This window comes from Poeciliopsis prolifica, unplaced genomic scaffold, assembly GCF_027474105.1.
Source record: "Poeciliopsis prolifica strain line A6 unplaced genomic scaffold, Auburn_PproV2 SCAFFOLD047, whole genome shotgun sequence".
NCBI lineage: Eukaryota > Metazoa > Chordata > Actinopteri > Cyprinodontiformes > Poeciliidae > Poeciliopsis > Poeciliopsis prolifica.
In genome coordinates, this window is record NW_026562422.1 from 2,349,638 (window position 1) to 2,366,126 (window position 16,489).

General features: G+C 40.5%; 1 protein-coding gene across 7 annotated transcripts in view; it reads right to left on the reverse strand.

Annotated features, from left to right (window-relative positions):
• The window catches only part of fgfr3 (fibroblast growth factor receptor 3), a 74,903-nt gene that overhangs the window by 41,890 nt on the left and 16,524 nt on the right, over positions 1 to 16,489 (reverse strand). For 5 of the 7 annotated variants that reach the window (XM_055057031.1, XM_055057030.1, XM_055057029.1 and 2 more), the window contains exons 3-4: positions 4,753 to 5,016; positions 2,022 to 2,087 (exon numbers count right to left, since the gene is read on the reverse strand). In XM_055057031.1, the coding sequence (XP_054913006.1) occupies positions 2,022 to 2,087; positions 4,753 to 5,016 (330 nt within the window). The remainder of the gene's footprint in view (positions 1 to 2,021; positions 2,088 to 4,752; positions 5,017 to 16,489) is intronic. The other 2 variants (XM_055057032.1, XM_055057033.1) reach the window with 1 other exon arrangement.

Sequence of the window (16,489 nt, forward strand, 5' to 3'; positions counted from 1 at the left end):
TTCAAATATTTTGTTGTTCTTACGTCGTCTTGATTTTTAAAGAAAAATCTCAATCAGCTAAAATTGGAATAGCCAAAGAAAACTATACATATCATATAGAATTATAGCATGTATTATTCAACTTGGCAATGCACCATCTTTCCAGAAACAATGAAGACTTTTTCTAACAGAAGCTTCCCTTGCCCCATCAACATCTGTCTCTCTCCATATAATGATTATAATTAAAAGACGATAGGCTGTATGAAATATTAATGACGACCATGAGGCATACAGGCTTTTCTTAACGTCACTGTCTTGCTGTTTTAGTTTGATTCGTGTGTGACAGTGTCGTCAGGAGTTCTGAACAGCCTGGAATGGAACTCTGATTTCAGATCACTATCCGCCCTTTGCTCAGAACAGTTCCATGTTTTTGCTGCTGGCACTGATCCAATTTATTTTTCAAGCAGTGGGTTGTTTTCCAGTTGTTACTCAGTATGAAAATGTCAGACAAAATATTCCCACTTTGACCCATACCCATATGGAGGTCCACAATGCACCGACCCACTCATGTCTTCCTTTTGCCTACTATCGCTCTCCTTCCTACTTTCTGTCTCCCTTTATTTCTCTCTGTCTGCCTCTGATCCTTCACAGTATTTCCATAATGTCAATTCTCTCTTCTGAGTCCCCACCACCTGTCTGTGCCTCACCTTCCCGCTGTCTCCTTCCATATGGTACGATAAAGGCAGCGCAGTGTGTCGTCTGGCTGGTCGAGGGCTGTCAGAGCAGAGGAGACGCTCTCAGTCTCTCTGCAGCCGTGCTGGCTGACAGAACGGAGCGTGTGAAGTCTGCAAAGTCGGCAGAAGCCATCCTTCATTGTTCTTTGTTACCCTACACCTGAACCCAGCGCGCTCCTGAATGCCAAATCAGCTCTTGTCCCGGCAGAGCACTTAGAGGGCTGTTACCTGCTGGAGAACCTCAGAGCTTTTTGATCTATGCGCCGGTGGTATTTAGCTAAGTGCTGTTGGCTAAAGGTTTATATGAGCCCTGCAAGCTAGTTAGAGGTTATTAAAGCCACATAATGATAAAACTCAACAGACAAGTCATGGATCAGAAAAAGACTTTACTTAACACAACTTTGCTCCCGCACAGAAGAAACTAATTAGGTAATTAGGTCCTGAAATATAATGGAATAAACAAATGAGTAAAGATGCAAGTCTGACTAGCTGTATTTCCATAAGACATGAGCGCAAATCTTTGTGTTTATTCAGCTAATGTAGAAAACAACACCAGAATTTTGCAATTGCGGTGTTTCCATAAAACACCGCAAAGTTCAAATCACATGTGAATAAGCTTGTTCACATAAATCATTAAAAATTATGTCAGCGACTGATGGATGAGATATAATTCATAATTCAGCCATGATGCTGGCGATCATCATCTATCAGCCAATCAGAGGAGACATCAGCATCTCATTCAGGCGTTGGAGCGACAAGCCTCATATCCTTGGGAGTGGATAACGACGCACGTTTTAAAAAAAATGGTAGTCAGTGATTAAACAGAAGAGCTATAGATTAAACACCTTGGAATGGCGCACGACTTTTTATGAAGTCTTAGGAGCGGTAAAAACGTACAACTTCAATGTATTTTAAAAACTAATTTTGAGCATTTGGAGTTGATTCAGAATTCCCAGCACTATATAGATCCCAGGAATTTTTTTAGAGAAACATTATTTTTCCTTCACCTCTGATAATACGAACAGCTATTTAAACAGAACTGACGCATTACAAATTGTTTTGAAAGAGCTCAAATAATGGAACATTTTCAGTTTGTCACCATTATTTAGGTTCTGCATGGATAAGAAATACATTCACAATTGTGGACCTGAATTATCAAAACATTTTTAACAGTTATTTCACATCAAAGAAAAAAAAGAAAGTTCTTCTCAAACCCAAAATTTTTGACATTTGTGACCATAAAAAACATCTACTCTACACCAGCTATTACTACAAATGAATTAAACAGAAGAGTAGAAAATAATTCACCATTTCCATTACCTGCATCTTCTGGATCTTCATCATAGTCTTCATCATCACCAGATGACAGAGAATCTGAAAAATCAGAAACACGGGAGATTCAGATTGTTGAGATCACATAAAATTTTGACTCAACAATTCCTATGTGCTTTGGACCGTTAACTAAACACACAAGCAATTCACCGATCACGTCTACAACGTGTGCAGCCCAGAAATGTGTGTGAATTAGAGATTAAATGGTGTGTGGCCATAAACACTTACGATGGTGCAAATGTTCCTAAATCCAGATCCAGAGATGCATGAATGCACGCTGGAGCTGGCTGCTCATTGAGAAAGTCCTGAATGAGGCTACAGTTCTGCTGATATTACAACCTAAACATTTCCGTAGACGATAGGAATCCGGGGGTCGTTAGTGCTGCAGTCCCACGCTCCTATGAGTGGATCCACACACGCACTTCTCTAGCCATGATTGCAACATACACTTTCTGCTACAAACTCTCTCTGTCAGACTAATTATTTTGCAGCCATAGATTCTGTTTAGATATGCTGTGCCTTTTTTTTTTTTTTTTTACATTATTTTATTATTTTTTGCCAACAGCGTGGTAACTATTTTCCATGTGACCTTGGATTTTTCCAGTTCAGATCCTCAGATCTGGTTAATGAGAGCCAGCTGTTACCTCGATGGCCCCAGTGAGCTAAAACTGCTCCTCAAACTCCTGACTAGCAGGTTTTTGTTTCTATTATTTGACACCTGAGCCCAACGACTGCACTGTTGTGGTACGACTCAGCAGACAGAAGGCGTCCTAAAAATACTCACTGAGGAGTAGCAGCAAAAAGATGGGGATTGTAGCTGAAAACAAGTTAATCATATTCCAAATGGCATGATGTATGTGAGCAGACATGAAAAGGTTTAGAAAAGGAAACATGGTGAATAATCTGTGGGATGTGTGTGTGCTTGATAGACATAGCAAGCGTTGGGTATGTTCAGGGAAAAAAAACAACCCACACCCCCCAAAAAAACTAGCACACTCATCTGAAAAACCTTTCAATCGGCAGTTTTCAGACTTCTGTCTACAAAAACATGTAACATGGTCAAATGTTTTGTTTTTTCAACTGCTTCAATGTGTCTGGTGGCAAATTTTATAAATCATAAACATCAGAACCCTTTCCACAAAAACTGCCCTGGTCACTTGACGACTTTTGTCAAAGACACACCAGCCGAGGTAGTCACACACACATCATCAGTGAATAATGTGAAAGACTTTCGATTGACAGATGGAGTCTCAGGACATAACAAGGTTTTAATAAGTTACAAACGCCTAAAATTGCTCAGATTTCAAGAAACTATGTCATTCCAATAGTTTGAAGTCCTTTGAAAGCGATGCCAAAGAAAGTGCTGAAGTTTGGCAGACCTCTTGCCCAACAAAACTGCTAGTCAGTTTCGGTGCTAATCAGCTAGTCACCGTCTAGGAAAAACATGGAAAGTACCGGTAACAGTGTGAAAACTAACTATCACTACAATCATTGATAATTAGAGATTTTTGGATGGGTATTCTGTTTTTTCTAATTTTCTTACATGAATTGAAAATAATGTAATATCACCATTAGCCTGAGCAGTAGCTCAAGTTAATATTCGCATACATTTCAGAGCAACACAGTTTATTATCTTTTCTCGTAGGCAGAAGGTAGCAGTGCACTCCTAGCTCTTAGCTATCTGCACCTAAGTCAAATATTTGAGGACCAACACAATAGTGTGCTGTGGGTTTTCAGATAAACCAAAGGCGCGGTGCTTAAAGTAGAGGGAGGAGAACCACCTGCACTGCAGGGGAAAACAGGATATTGTCACCTCATGCTGTTCAATGTCAAACTTCTAAGGTGATTTGTGCAGGCACAGGAGAGTTAAAATTATTCACTTCATTAACGCCTGCAATGAAATTGCATCAACTCTGATCTTAATCCCTGAAGCATGCTGAGCTGAGCTGGAAGCAAATGTGTTTATTTTATTTTACTTGAGAAATTAAGTTTAGAAAAAAAATATTGTGCCAGACACTCCAGCTCAGACATCAGAGATGACGACAATGGTGCACATTCAGTCTGGAACAGATACTTTGGACATAAAGGAGAAGTTATCCACCTCCGATTAGCACAGGAATTGATTGCATCCTCTCCAGCTTGTAACCAAACACACTTGGGTGAGTACGTGTGTGTGTGTATGTGTGTGAGAGCTTGTCAGGAGGTAGGAGGGCAAAGTGAGAGAGAGGAAACTCACGCATTTATTGCCACCCCATCTGTTTTCAATGCTGAAATGTTTCAAGCTAATTGCTTTCTAATTAGTTGTCAATAACAGACTCAGCTGGTGTCCCGGGTTTTACGGTGAAACGCCTCCTGACTTTTAAGCTGCTGCTCACTAGCCTCCTGACCCCCACCGCCACCGCCCACGGCCCCACCCTCACTTCCTCTTGGTCTTGAGCTCTTATTAGCGCTCTGCTTTCACCACACAGCCATGATAATGAAATTCACCTTTGACTGTGTGGCTGGGAGTCTGTGCGAGGTGTGTACACAGAACATGCTCTAGTGTATCTCCGTACAGAACATGCTCTAGTGTATCTCCGTAGAGTTCTAAACCTTGGCTGCTAGCATGGAGCATTACTGAATGTTCGATAGGAAGTCACTACATTTTGCTGGACAAACAGAAAAGCAGAATAGATGTGAGATTACAGAACACCCTCCTATATCTCACCTGTCACCCTGATGGTGTAGTTGTTGAGCAGGGTGTTGGTATGGGCGAGTCGGCACGTGTAGACGCCCGAGTCTTCGTACGACACGTTGATGATGCGTATCATCCGTTGGTCGACTCGCGTTCGGTTGCCTGACGAGAGTCCGATGCCGTCTTTGAACCAGACGATGGGCTCTGAGGAGTCCTCCCGATTGCACGACATCTCCAGGGTGTCCCCCATGCCCAAGATAAAGTCCTCCAGGAAAGCAGTTTCACTGGACACAGAGTCTGCAAACAAATATGAACAAAGAAGAGTAGTTTAAATTACAAAGTCGGTTAATCTGGATTAAAAACATCATGGAATATACCAACTAGCATTGGTTGTTAATCGTTGTGAAGGGGCACTAAAGTTTTAATAAGACATGGTGGTATTTCCTTTCATACATGAAAGTTTTTGTGCGCATTTAGAAATGGTTGATGGAAACAGCAAAATTTGAAATAACTCCCTTAAGGTTGCTTTCGGCTCTTCTGAAAAAGACTTAATGAGCTGAAGGGGAGGTGGAAACACATTTCACGAATAAGTTCTGATGTAGCGAACTTCCTATATACTGGTGGGTCAAAGCCTTACCACAGGCACAAAACTGAAAATATCAAACCTTTCAGCACAGAGTGGGATAATCTCCAAAGTACTAGTGTGGTCCATGCTAGTTTCCAAACTTTACTTTCTGTTCAGTAACATCAACATCTGATGACATTATGCTTTGCGTAGCCCAGTTGATTCACTCTAAACCAACACATAAATATATTTAATATTTTCACAATAAACTCCCATGTTGCTGAAATGTGCTACACAAATAGACTTGATTGATTTTTGGGGTGTTGAATCTTAAATATGGCTTTCAGACAGAAGGCATATTCAAATGCAAAGTACCTGATTAACTCAGATCCTGTGACCCCTTGCTGAACTTCCATGTGTGATTATGTCAGCCACACCCACAGTTTGCTTCACCAATGCAGCCTCAGTTGGGTTTTCCACTTGTTAACAATCATAGTCTATTTTCTGGAGCACGGCTAGTAGAACTGCATTACAGACCTGACAAATTCTTCTGTTGATCTAATAAATCTGGGGTTTCCCTCCGACAAAGTGCATTTCACCCCATACAATGATGTTTCACGCTCTGTGTTTGTGGATGTGACCTTGTAAAAAGGCCTAAAAGAAATATGGTGAGTACTGCGCCTACGTCTTCTGTTCCCCGGCTCTCAAACAGAAATATGCTGGAGTCTGGACTGGAAAGTTGCAGCTTAAGAAAACCCTGAAATCATCCACAGCAGTTTGACAGCCTGCACATCTCCAGGTGAGTTCAACAGACACAAACACAATAGAAACGTAAACCACACACATCTATTTAGCATACGTTTCAGACATTGCCAAATGTTCACTCCTAAATTATTCGCATCGGTAAGAAGAACGGAACTATCCCGACTCCCACATTCCTGTTTATTTTTATACTAATTTACGTAAATCCCTCACTTTCCTTTTTTCCAAACCCTGTTAAAGAAAGAAATGTAGTCATGGTGTTTGGCTACAAACAGGAAAAGCTGCTGTCAGGCCATCAGGCGGAGAGCACAGACAGATGTGAACTGTGAGAAAAGCCTCATTTATTCCTGCTTGGAAAAACCAACATGTTTACCGACTTCGCTGAGGATGCCGACCGGAGCAGAGAATGGAGGAAACGGAGCCGCTTGGATGCGACACTGAGGTGCTTTGTTCATTCATCAGAGGTGTGTCCTCTTATTCATATTTCAAATACATAATACGGCGACCATAAATAATCGACGTGGCCTAATGGCAACAATTGAGCTGAATGTGCAGTCATATACAAAGGCTACTTGTAAGGCAGCTAATGCATGCATACTTCCACATGTCTTCGACAGCTTCTGTAACAAATTACTCAACATGCACCTGTTTACACACAAAACACAGAACCCATCAAGCCCCCTCAATGCCCAAAGCCTCATCACCCCCTGCCAGTACTGAATGTGTTAAGTGTGTGATTTATGTTGGCAAAGACACTCACTCCCAAAAATGGCAGAAAGGACAAAAACATCCTTGAGCAGCCACTGCCAAAAGACAGCAAATGTTAAACAAGCCACTGAAAGTATTACACAGTCATAAAGTGGAAGAAAGCAAATTTAAAATTTACTTGGTTATTTTTATAAAGATATATCTGAAAAGTGTAGCATGAATAGCTAAACTACAAACTCCTTCAACAAATACGTATAACTCTTTATGTTAATAGTTCAAACACCAAATTTCTCTTCATAATAGTGGTGAGACATGATTAAAATGTTTTATCATTTTAGCTAATGGGCCTCTAATGAATTACTTGCAATTTGGAGACAAAATAAGCAACATTTTTATATTAAGAACCATATATGTCTCCTAAATTATTGAGTAAAATAGACATGTAAGCTCAAAAAGACATTTAATTGTTCTAATCTGTTATTTATCCAATTCGACCATCAGAAAGTAAAGTTTTCTCATTTCATTTTTCAGTGAACTGATCATTCGTGGGACTACTTTAAAGATGTGGAACTATGGATGATGTCTGTGCTGATGCTACATTGATGCTATTTCAGGCTAGAATAGCTTTGCCGATAAGCTTCCAATCTGATTGTTTTTTTTTTTAAGCTACAAATAACCTCCACTGGGCCAAGAGAAGCAGAAGCATCGCTATCATTTGCGGGTGTTACAGATTTACTGGCGTACCAGAAACACAATATAGAGGTTCCAGCTCTGTATTTTGAAAATTTTGAAAGCAATTAATTGCATTCAAAATTTTAATGGGCAAAAACAGATGGAATTAGTTCATCAAAATTAGCAAGGTAAAGTGTTGGCTCTACTTAATATTCATTAATACACTCAGTTGAACACCTATAGTCTTCTTTATTTCGACTCTTGGGGGTACAGGAAAATAAATGTCACTCATGGATCAGAAAAAAAAATCTGTAATTGTGAATTTTTCACTAATAGCTTGGAGCTAGACTCTACAGAAAAATCTGCAAGTGTGTGAATAATGAACTTCAAACAGACGAGGTTACACTGGACTGGAATGCTGTTCAGCAATGAAGTAAATGGTGGAGGAGAGTACATAAGCACACAATACTTTTATGAAGAGTTTTGTTCTCTTCCACTTCATAATTACAGGTCCCTTTGAAATGTATGTCATGTAAAGTCCCAACAAATCCCAAGTAGGAGGTTGCTTGGAAACAGATAAAATGTGAAAAAGTTCAAGAGGCACGAATACTTTGGCGTTGTACACATTAAGTCATAGAGGAATTAACCGAGTTAATATTTACCCAATCTCAAAATGTTTCTTCAAAGCATTTGAAGGATTAAAAAGACTTCTTTCTCTTTAGCCAGGCTAGAGATGCTAGGTCAATAATAAGCCAATGGGGCTGTTCAGTGGCCTCCGGCTTCGACAAGCAGATTTACAACACGTCTTTTTGTTAAAACAAAAAGCTCCATTCAGGAGGAGAAAAACTAGTGAGGCAACAGCGCACAGCACATAAATTCAAGCCCAGCATGAATGACTCTCTACCTTTGTGTACGTCTGAGAAAGAAACCTGAGAAAAAAGGGCTGCAGAGTATTTTCAAGTGTTAAACGTGGAGAAATGGGCTCTGTGAGGTAGATATAAAAATCTGGTAGTGGACTTACCAGAGTGAAACCCCTCTGAGTAGAAAGCAGCATTCTTTGTATTCATCATGCATTTTCTTTATAAAATATATTATCCTGGAAAAGACTTTAGCAGCAAAACATGTCCAATTAGCATTTGTTAGCAGCGAGACGGGACGCCGAAATGCATTTGTGCATCTTTTGCTTTGATCTTGGGGAAAACATATAAGAAGAATATTCATTCAAAACTTTGATGTTTACACACTGCCAGGAGCTGAACAAATGCAGCAAAACCCATTAGCAACACACTCTAAAGAACCCCAATTTCTCAGATGTCGCACAGAAACGCGTCTTGGCTGAAATGTCCGTCGTCCAAATTTGGAAATGCAGATTTTTAAAGCTGCTGTGCATTAAACGTGTCTTTGGTTTCGACGGGCTTGCACATTTTGTGAACACTCGACTGCTCCATGGCAGATTGACAAATCGCGGAGCGTTGGTCAAGACAGGCTCATGGTGAAAATCCAGGTAGCGTGAGGCCGCAGGGTTGAAACCAAGCCGCTGCTCTTTTGTTGTCTTGTATGTTTAGGTTGGTGGTTCACTCTTTCCTCTTTAGCAAATACGCCGGGCGAAATATGCATAAAGGGACTCCTAATTAACATCCGGGCACTTTCAGTCCCTATAGAAATGAGAAAAGATAAATAAATAAATAAAAAAACTGCAGCTGTGTGGCCAGCTGTGTTTGTACTGAGGAGATCCAAGGTGGGAATTTACGGAAGAGAATACATTAGAATTGGACACTCTTCTGTGGCTAAATGCAATACAATACACTTCAAAAGTTTAAAATTAAACTATACATCTAAAATTGATGGCTCAGATTTTCTGAAGTAAGGTCTTTCTCAGGGAAGAACCCATCCACTGTCTTCACTTTGGATACCAAAACAAATATCTGAGGTTTAGGACATATATGTACTTGATTACAAATTTATTTGCTAACTCTGCACCAGTACAGCTCACTGAAACACAACAACAGATTCATTAGCTTGGTCAAACTTGGAAAAGCAACTTTAATTTGTTCAGTCAGTGTAATTAGAATTAGAACAACCAATAGAAACTACACAAAAGAAACTGAAGCTGACAAAAAATAAACTGCAACAAACCTTCTTTAAAATGGTTCAGAAAATGCAATTTGGAATTCTCAATATAATGTAAAATAATATAATAAAGCATGACGTGCAGAGCACAAGGCATAGAATTACACCCTTACGGATTGTGCACATTGTCACAATATCTAATCTAGAATCTTTTTTCCAATATCAGGACTGATACAGATATTAATATCAGGCTGATGAATCTTCTGTCTTGTATGTTTAGGTTGGTGGTTCACTCTTTCCTCTTTAATTTTCTACAAACTCACCAGAAAATTATGAAATTGTCTATTAAAGACTTTCAAAACCTTACTTTAAAAAAATAAATAAAAATAATTGGAACTATCCCTTTCAAGTCTCTCTGAGCCCAAAGTTCTCTGGACAAACACTGGATCTGCTACTTATTCCTGTACTGAAAACGCAGCTTCAGCCCATTAGCAGTGTTCAGACTGTAAATGGCCGATGCCAAAGATGTCTGATAGAGAAACAAAGGTGAACAAAGCCTAAGCAATGCTTCCTGTTCTGCCTCTGTGGCTAAGTCCAGCTTCATATCAACATCTCAACATTCCCGCTGCTCTGCCGTCCGGCGCAGCATGTGTAAGCTGTTTGAGCAGAGCGGCTGCGGCACTATCCCCGGAACCCAACGCCAGCTGGAAGCAATGTGTGAGATCTGACTTTTCGGTGTGTGTGCGCTGTAGTGGATGTAGATTCAGATATGTGTGTGTACGTACTCTTGTAAACGAGGTACTTCTGTGTTTTGTATGCGCGGCTCCACGGCCCCGGCTGGACAGTCACTCCATAAATCAAGGGGGCCCATGCCCTTCTGGCCCCTCTGGCCCTTTCAGAGCAATATCATAACAAACAGCCCTTCAGAATAGTAGGTCTGTCTCTGAGATACTGGGGTGCGTTTGTCTGTTAAAGTGCTGCTCAGAGCCTCCGTCTTTTCTGTGTGTCTGAAGAGGTTTATTTATCCTCTACAAACTTCTCCAGGGGCCAGTGGGCAGGCCACAGCCCTAGGGATAAATAGCCCTCTTTATGTGGGAAGTCTTTCCAAACTTATCCCTCTTATGCATACACACCCTCTTACACACGCACTGAAGGATTGTGTAAAAAAATCCTGGTGGAGCAGGAAGAAGCATAGACTCTGTCATGTCAGGTCAAGTTAACAACTTATGGTTAGCATATGTAATTGAGCCGAGACTTCATCATATTATTTTCAGTTAATAACAGATTTAAACACGTTAAAATTTTTACATGTTAAAATTTTTACATGTTAAAATTTTTAACCCAATCAATCACTTTTTCTTTTCTTTTTTTAAAGTTCAAGCTGGAACTTTTGTGTTGCGTTTCTGGAATGTCCGTAAATTTAACGACGTCCGCATACAGCAGCGGTTGATGTACAGTGCTCTGCACATGCTTCCACAGCTGCTACCAACACATTCACCACGCAGGCAGAGCTTTCAACAAAACGTAGCATAGAGGCCCATGCCAACTCATTCTGCCTACAAATTTGTTCCTTATGGAAAAGTGGTTAAAAGACATCAATAAGCACTAATTATTGCTTTTGAAGAACACTGACACAGCATCATGATGGGAAGATGGATTGAGCTGGTAGAGACCCTTGTACTGTAACATAATGTCTCATGAGATAGTTCTATAAACTATTAAGATTGGCGAGGGAGTCGATACCAATGCAAAGTATACTTTTCAGATATTTTTTGTAATAACTATAGAAAATTATGCCTAATTTTCATTTCCTGTTGATCTATCAAACAGAATCCCAATACATTGAAGTTTGAGGTTTTACCTTGACAGAGCGTGACACTTTAAATCGTTTTGCTAGCTTTGATGTTTATCAATGACATCTGTGGTAAGTTAAAAACTCTCTTTGTAATTGTTTTAGATTTAGACGTGTATATGAGGGGTACTGATGTGCTTCTTCCTCTCCTTTCCTAACAGGTACTTTGATTGAGCCGGAGAGAAAAGCAGGAGCATGTGCTTTATTTAAAGCCATATCAGAGATTAAGCTGCTTTGAAAGTGATGGATTCCAGATGCTCCGGAGAGACATTTATCTTTATCAGGTTATCCCCCCCTTTTTTCTTTCCTCCTCCTCACTACATTTAACTAATCATACGACAAGGCTGTGTTTCCCACATGTGCGGAGCAGGCTGCTCCCAAAGCAGCGGCAGACAATTCAGCGACAAATGGTCTGTTGCAGGTAATTAGACAGCTCCCACTACTGTAAAAGGCTGGATTCCCTGTATCTCAGCCATCACTCGTGGCTCCTGGTGCGTGCGGTGCTGGCACTGGGGATGATATGCTCAATGCAGATGAATGTGATTTGCATGTATTGATTCATTAATCCTTGCCGAGCTTCAAATATTTCACAGGGATGGGATGTTCTGCAAATATCCGAATTACAGCTAATCAGCTAGCTCTGTTTGGTATAGAGGGGTTCCCAATAGGGTTGTCATAATTCCTTTACATTACGTTCCATATAACCTAGATGGATGAAATGACTTCAATCAGAGCATATTTATGCGTTTGAATCTCCTGATCAAAGTCCAGATCTGAATGCAATTAAGAGGCTGTGGCAGGATGTGAGAATTGATCTTCAAATAAGTGCTAAATTCAATCTGATAAGAGCTTTTTGCTGATAAGAATGGGCAAAGCTGTTTTTGTTTGTAGCTAAGCTGGATCATAGACGCAAAACATAAAAGTGGTTTTGCATGTTTCTTGCATTAAAAAAAGCACTTAGTTTTCTATTTCTTTTGGTCTCGACTGAATAAATTTAAACTCAGGTATGAGAAACAAATTGAGGTCAAAATACTGACAATATCTAGCCAAGTTTAACACATTAAATAGAAGCTGATTTTTCCACAGTGAAGTAGTCTCTTCAGTATAAGTCTCTGGAAAATACAATTCTACTGATTACAAAAACTTGATAAAAACTGAAGACTGAAGACGAATACTTTGTCATACTTCCAGTTTTACATTGATCAGATTTTCATTTTTAAGATAAATTTTCAAATTTCTCATTGAAACAAACTTCAAGAAGACTGCAAAACATCCTATACAAGAAGTTCCTTTAGAAACCCACCTGTTTAGAGTTGCTTTGATTAACAAAACCTATAATATAATATATATAATCAATATATTTGATTTTTATTTGCTTGATTTTGATGATGGCATTTGACAATATATAATGTTTGAGGTTTCACAATCTGTTACTGTATTATGTTTTCATAATATAAAACATGTTGAACTGTCTTGATGCCGAGAGGGGCGAAACAAATAGACTTAATTTGACTTGAGTTGAAGATGCATCTCTTTATATCAAAGCAGAAAACTCCAAAATGAGAAAATCTAAATCCGCTCAAGCAGTATGAATACATTCGCCAGTCTTTGTGTACATCTTATTTTTGTTTTATATGTCTAAAAGACACCATAATTCACTACAAATATCTTCCAAGGTATGTCAGCCTCATAGACTGACTGGGACGTCCTCAGCAGCAGTGGGTCGTCTGCTCGCTGCTCCCGCCAACAGATTTAGCCTCTACTTCCTCTGCTGAAAAGCGGCACTGGCTGCCAACCGATTGGCACGCTCAGCAACCCGTCAGACTAGCCAGTATCACATGACCTTCAAACAGGATCTGTAGAGCCTCCCCTCGCCCCCACCCTCACAACACCACCCACCAACAACATCAATCTCCTCCCCGCCATCAATAAAGACCAAATTTTTCTTCCTCCGTTTCAAAAACTGCTCAAATTGTAAATCTTGCTCGTCTCTGGAAAGCTTCCCAATTCTTTCACTCCTTCCTCTATTCTCCTCTCCTTTCTCGAATGTGCAGTGAAAACCCCTAATCTCTGTTTAATATGGTTTGGCCGGATGTAAATACCTTTGGACAATGCCTTTAATCTGGGCCAGCCTGACAACCTCACACCGACCTAGAGAAGACTGCCAAGACGAAAGGGCCTATTGGGGGAGAGACGAGGGATGGAGATCAAGGAGGAGAGAAGAAGGGTGATGGAAGGAGGAAAGGGGGGAGGGTCTCTCCACCAAGCTGTGGCGCTTCATCAAAAGAAACCCCAAAAATCAAGTTAAAGATAGACATTGCCTCTAAACATCCCGCCCTGGCCTGTGCCAGAACAACCCCCCCTCGGACCTCCCTCCACTCCTGCTCAGGCCTGGACTTCTGCTCAGCTGCACTAATGAGCATCGGAAGCAACTGTACGTCCAGAGTTTCTTGGCAGAGACCAGCCATGTTCGTTCCTTTCAGACCCTCGTCATCGCCCATCGTGTCTCCCCACCCGCCTCGGAACGGGGCGCGGATCTGGCCCACGGTAATTGTCATTCCGAAGACGAACTGGCCTAGTTTCAATTCAGCAGACAAAGTGGAAGAAGAAGCCCACCCCCCATAAAAACCAAGATGCCGGTGGAGAGAGTGCGGGGCGGGAGCAGCTGAACAACATGATCACACAACAACACGGAGGAACTAGTCTGATTACAAGGTGGCTTTTAGTAAACACGACTGCGGAGTCTCTTGTTTAGGCAACGGGATCGCTTCGTGTTCTGGGAGCGGAGGTGGTCTAACGACATGCCGGCAATGATTTGTGCAAGCGTCACAAACAAAAGTCAAGATGACCTGGGAATGTCAACGGCAGAGTCGAATGACTTACAGCTTCAGACGATGGAGGGAAAATAGAACCTGATAGCGACTCGCAACCTTGACCAAATCTATGTGACAACTTTTGGAAAACTGTCAAATGGTCATAAAATTGCACTCTAAAAAGGTCCCAGCATAGAATTTGCGCTCTGGGTGATCTGAACCGTCAAGAAAGAAATGAACGTCTCGAAGTTCAAAGCACAATTCAAAGGCCTCTTATCTGGTACTGCAGAGACGAAAAGCATCTGATGGAAACCATGTTCAAACACACTGACACAGCATGAGGAGATGGCTGATTGAAATGTTCAACTCTGACCTCTGGTGACCTTAACTACAACCCTGCCCTGACCTTCCAGGGTGCCAAGTGTGGCCCCCACCCTCTCTCAAAAGCACAGAGATCTTCTAAAGTACCCATAGATAACGCCAGAGAGAGCGGTGTGCATCTGTGTGGAAGGTGAAAGAGATCACGGGTTTATGGAGTGTGATCAGAGGCCAGAAGAGCTTGTACTTAGAACACACACACAGCTAAAATCTGAAAGCTAGAGTGAAGTTGGCATTGTCTAGACTCTGACAATGACTCTGTCTTTCTGAGATCTTGGCAACAAGACCGAAGTTAAGCCTCAGCAGCCTTTAGTTAATTAATCTGTCAGGAACAACAGATTTTATTGACCTGTCACTTGCTTTTTATCAATCTGAATAAAAGCTAAAAGCATCTAAAAATACTGCTGGTAGTTCTCATTGATATTAAGCCTGGTGTTTCATCTCTATTGGGGAACAATGTGGTCACTGTTAGACATCCACAACTTCTCCATATTTAGATCATATATTCATAAACTGTTAAAATAAATATGAAGCACACGTTATGGACATAACAAATGTAGTACATTTTTGACAAAAGTCTCTAAAGGCCTTTATATCCTCCGAGTTACTGACCAAAAGAGACAACAAAATCAAAAGCAGCTAAAAAAAACAACAAGTCATTGGCAAACATCTTGTTGGAAACTCAAAAATTTCATCTTTCTGTCAATCAAACAACACGTAATAAGTAAAGGCTACCATGTCACGATCAAAACAATAGTGGTGTTGGCAGATGTTTACAGAGAGAAAAAATGAGTCAGGTGAAGAAACAATTTTCTGTGAGATGCTGATGTTTGTATTCAGATTGAGTAAAAAATGAAAATGACAGTAGGAAGGCTGAAATTTGTTGTTTCTTCCATCTGCAAGTATTGTCATATTTGGAAATGTTGGCAGTCTTTTGGAACTCTTACGACTCCCACATACTCGTGCGTAGTGCGCCTAGTCTCTGAGCCACGCAGACTTCGCTTTCACTGTCCGTAGACAGTTTAGACTCCATACTTGAGCACACTGAATGCCTGCATTTCTTGTGACAAATTCCTTCATTTCCCACAGTCCAAATAGATATTAGTATGTTTGACAACCAAGTTGTACGTCCAAATATATCAAAGCCTTTGCGAATAATCTACATTTACAACGGTGTACGCACTAACTGCTAACATGATATGCTTATCAACTAATGATTCTACACAGTATTAGTTCTGGGCTGGCTTTTAAAATGACACTCCTCACTTTTCAGATCTTCATTGAAACAAGAAAAACCTAATTATTGTTTCCATTTCATAATTATGCATACATTGTGTTGGTCTGTCACATTAAATTGATGTTGTGTAGGATTGTTGCACTGTGTCCGTCTACAGTACTGTGGGAAAATAATGAGACTTTCCAAAGAGTCAGTTTCCCAACATAGAGCACCTCATGCTTCAATATGTTGAGTTACTTCCTCATTCTGCAGAGCCATTGAGCAAAACGTTTTCAATAAACAGTTTGTTCTTTCTGCAGCTGAGCATTAGGGGAAAATGTACTCAAGAACAGGCGATAATTTGTTTTGAAAAGTACAACTCGATGTACACATTTAATGCGTTTAATCATTAAAGAACTACAGGCATTTTGTTCAAACATTAGTGAAGAAATAAACATCGGATGGTAAAAGTTCTTGTCAGTTGGAGTCCACTTTATCAGCAGAGTGCCAGATTACCAAACCAGCTCTATCACAGATGTTTAAGTTGCTCCTTCCAGATAAAAGCCAACATTGGCCTTTATCTTAAGAGCCCTGAGTGTTTCTCCAATCTGAAGCAAGCTTTGTGAATTAGAAAAACAACCTCTTAGCTCGTTCTGATTTCGTTTTTCAGCGACACACACGAAACAGAATACTGCATGCGGAGAAATCTGTCACATTAGGAAAAAATGTAGCCC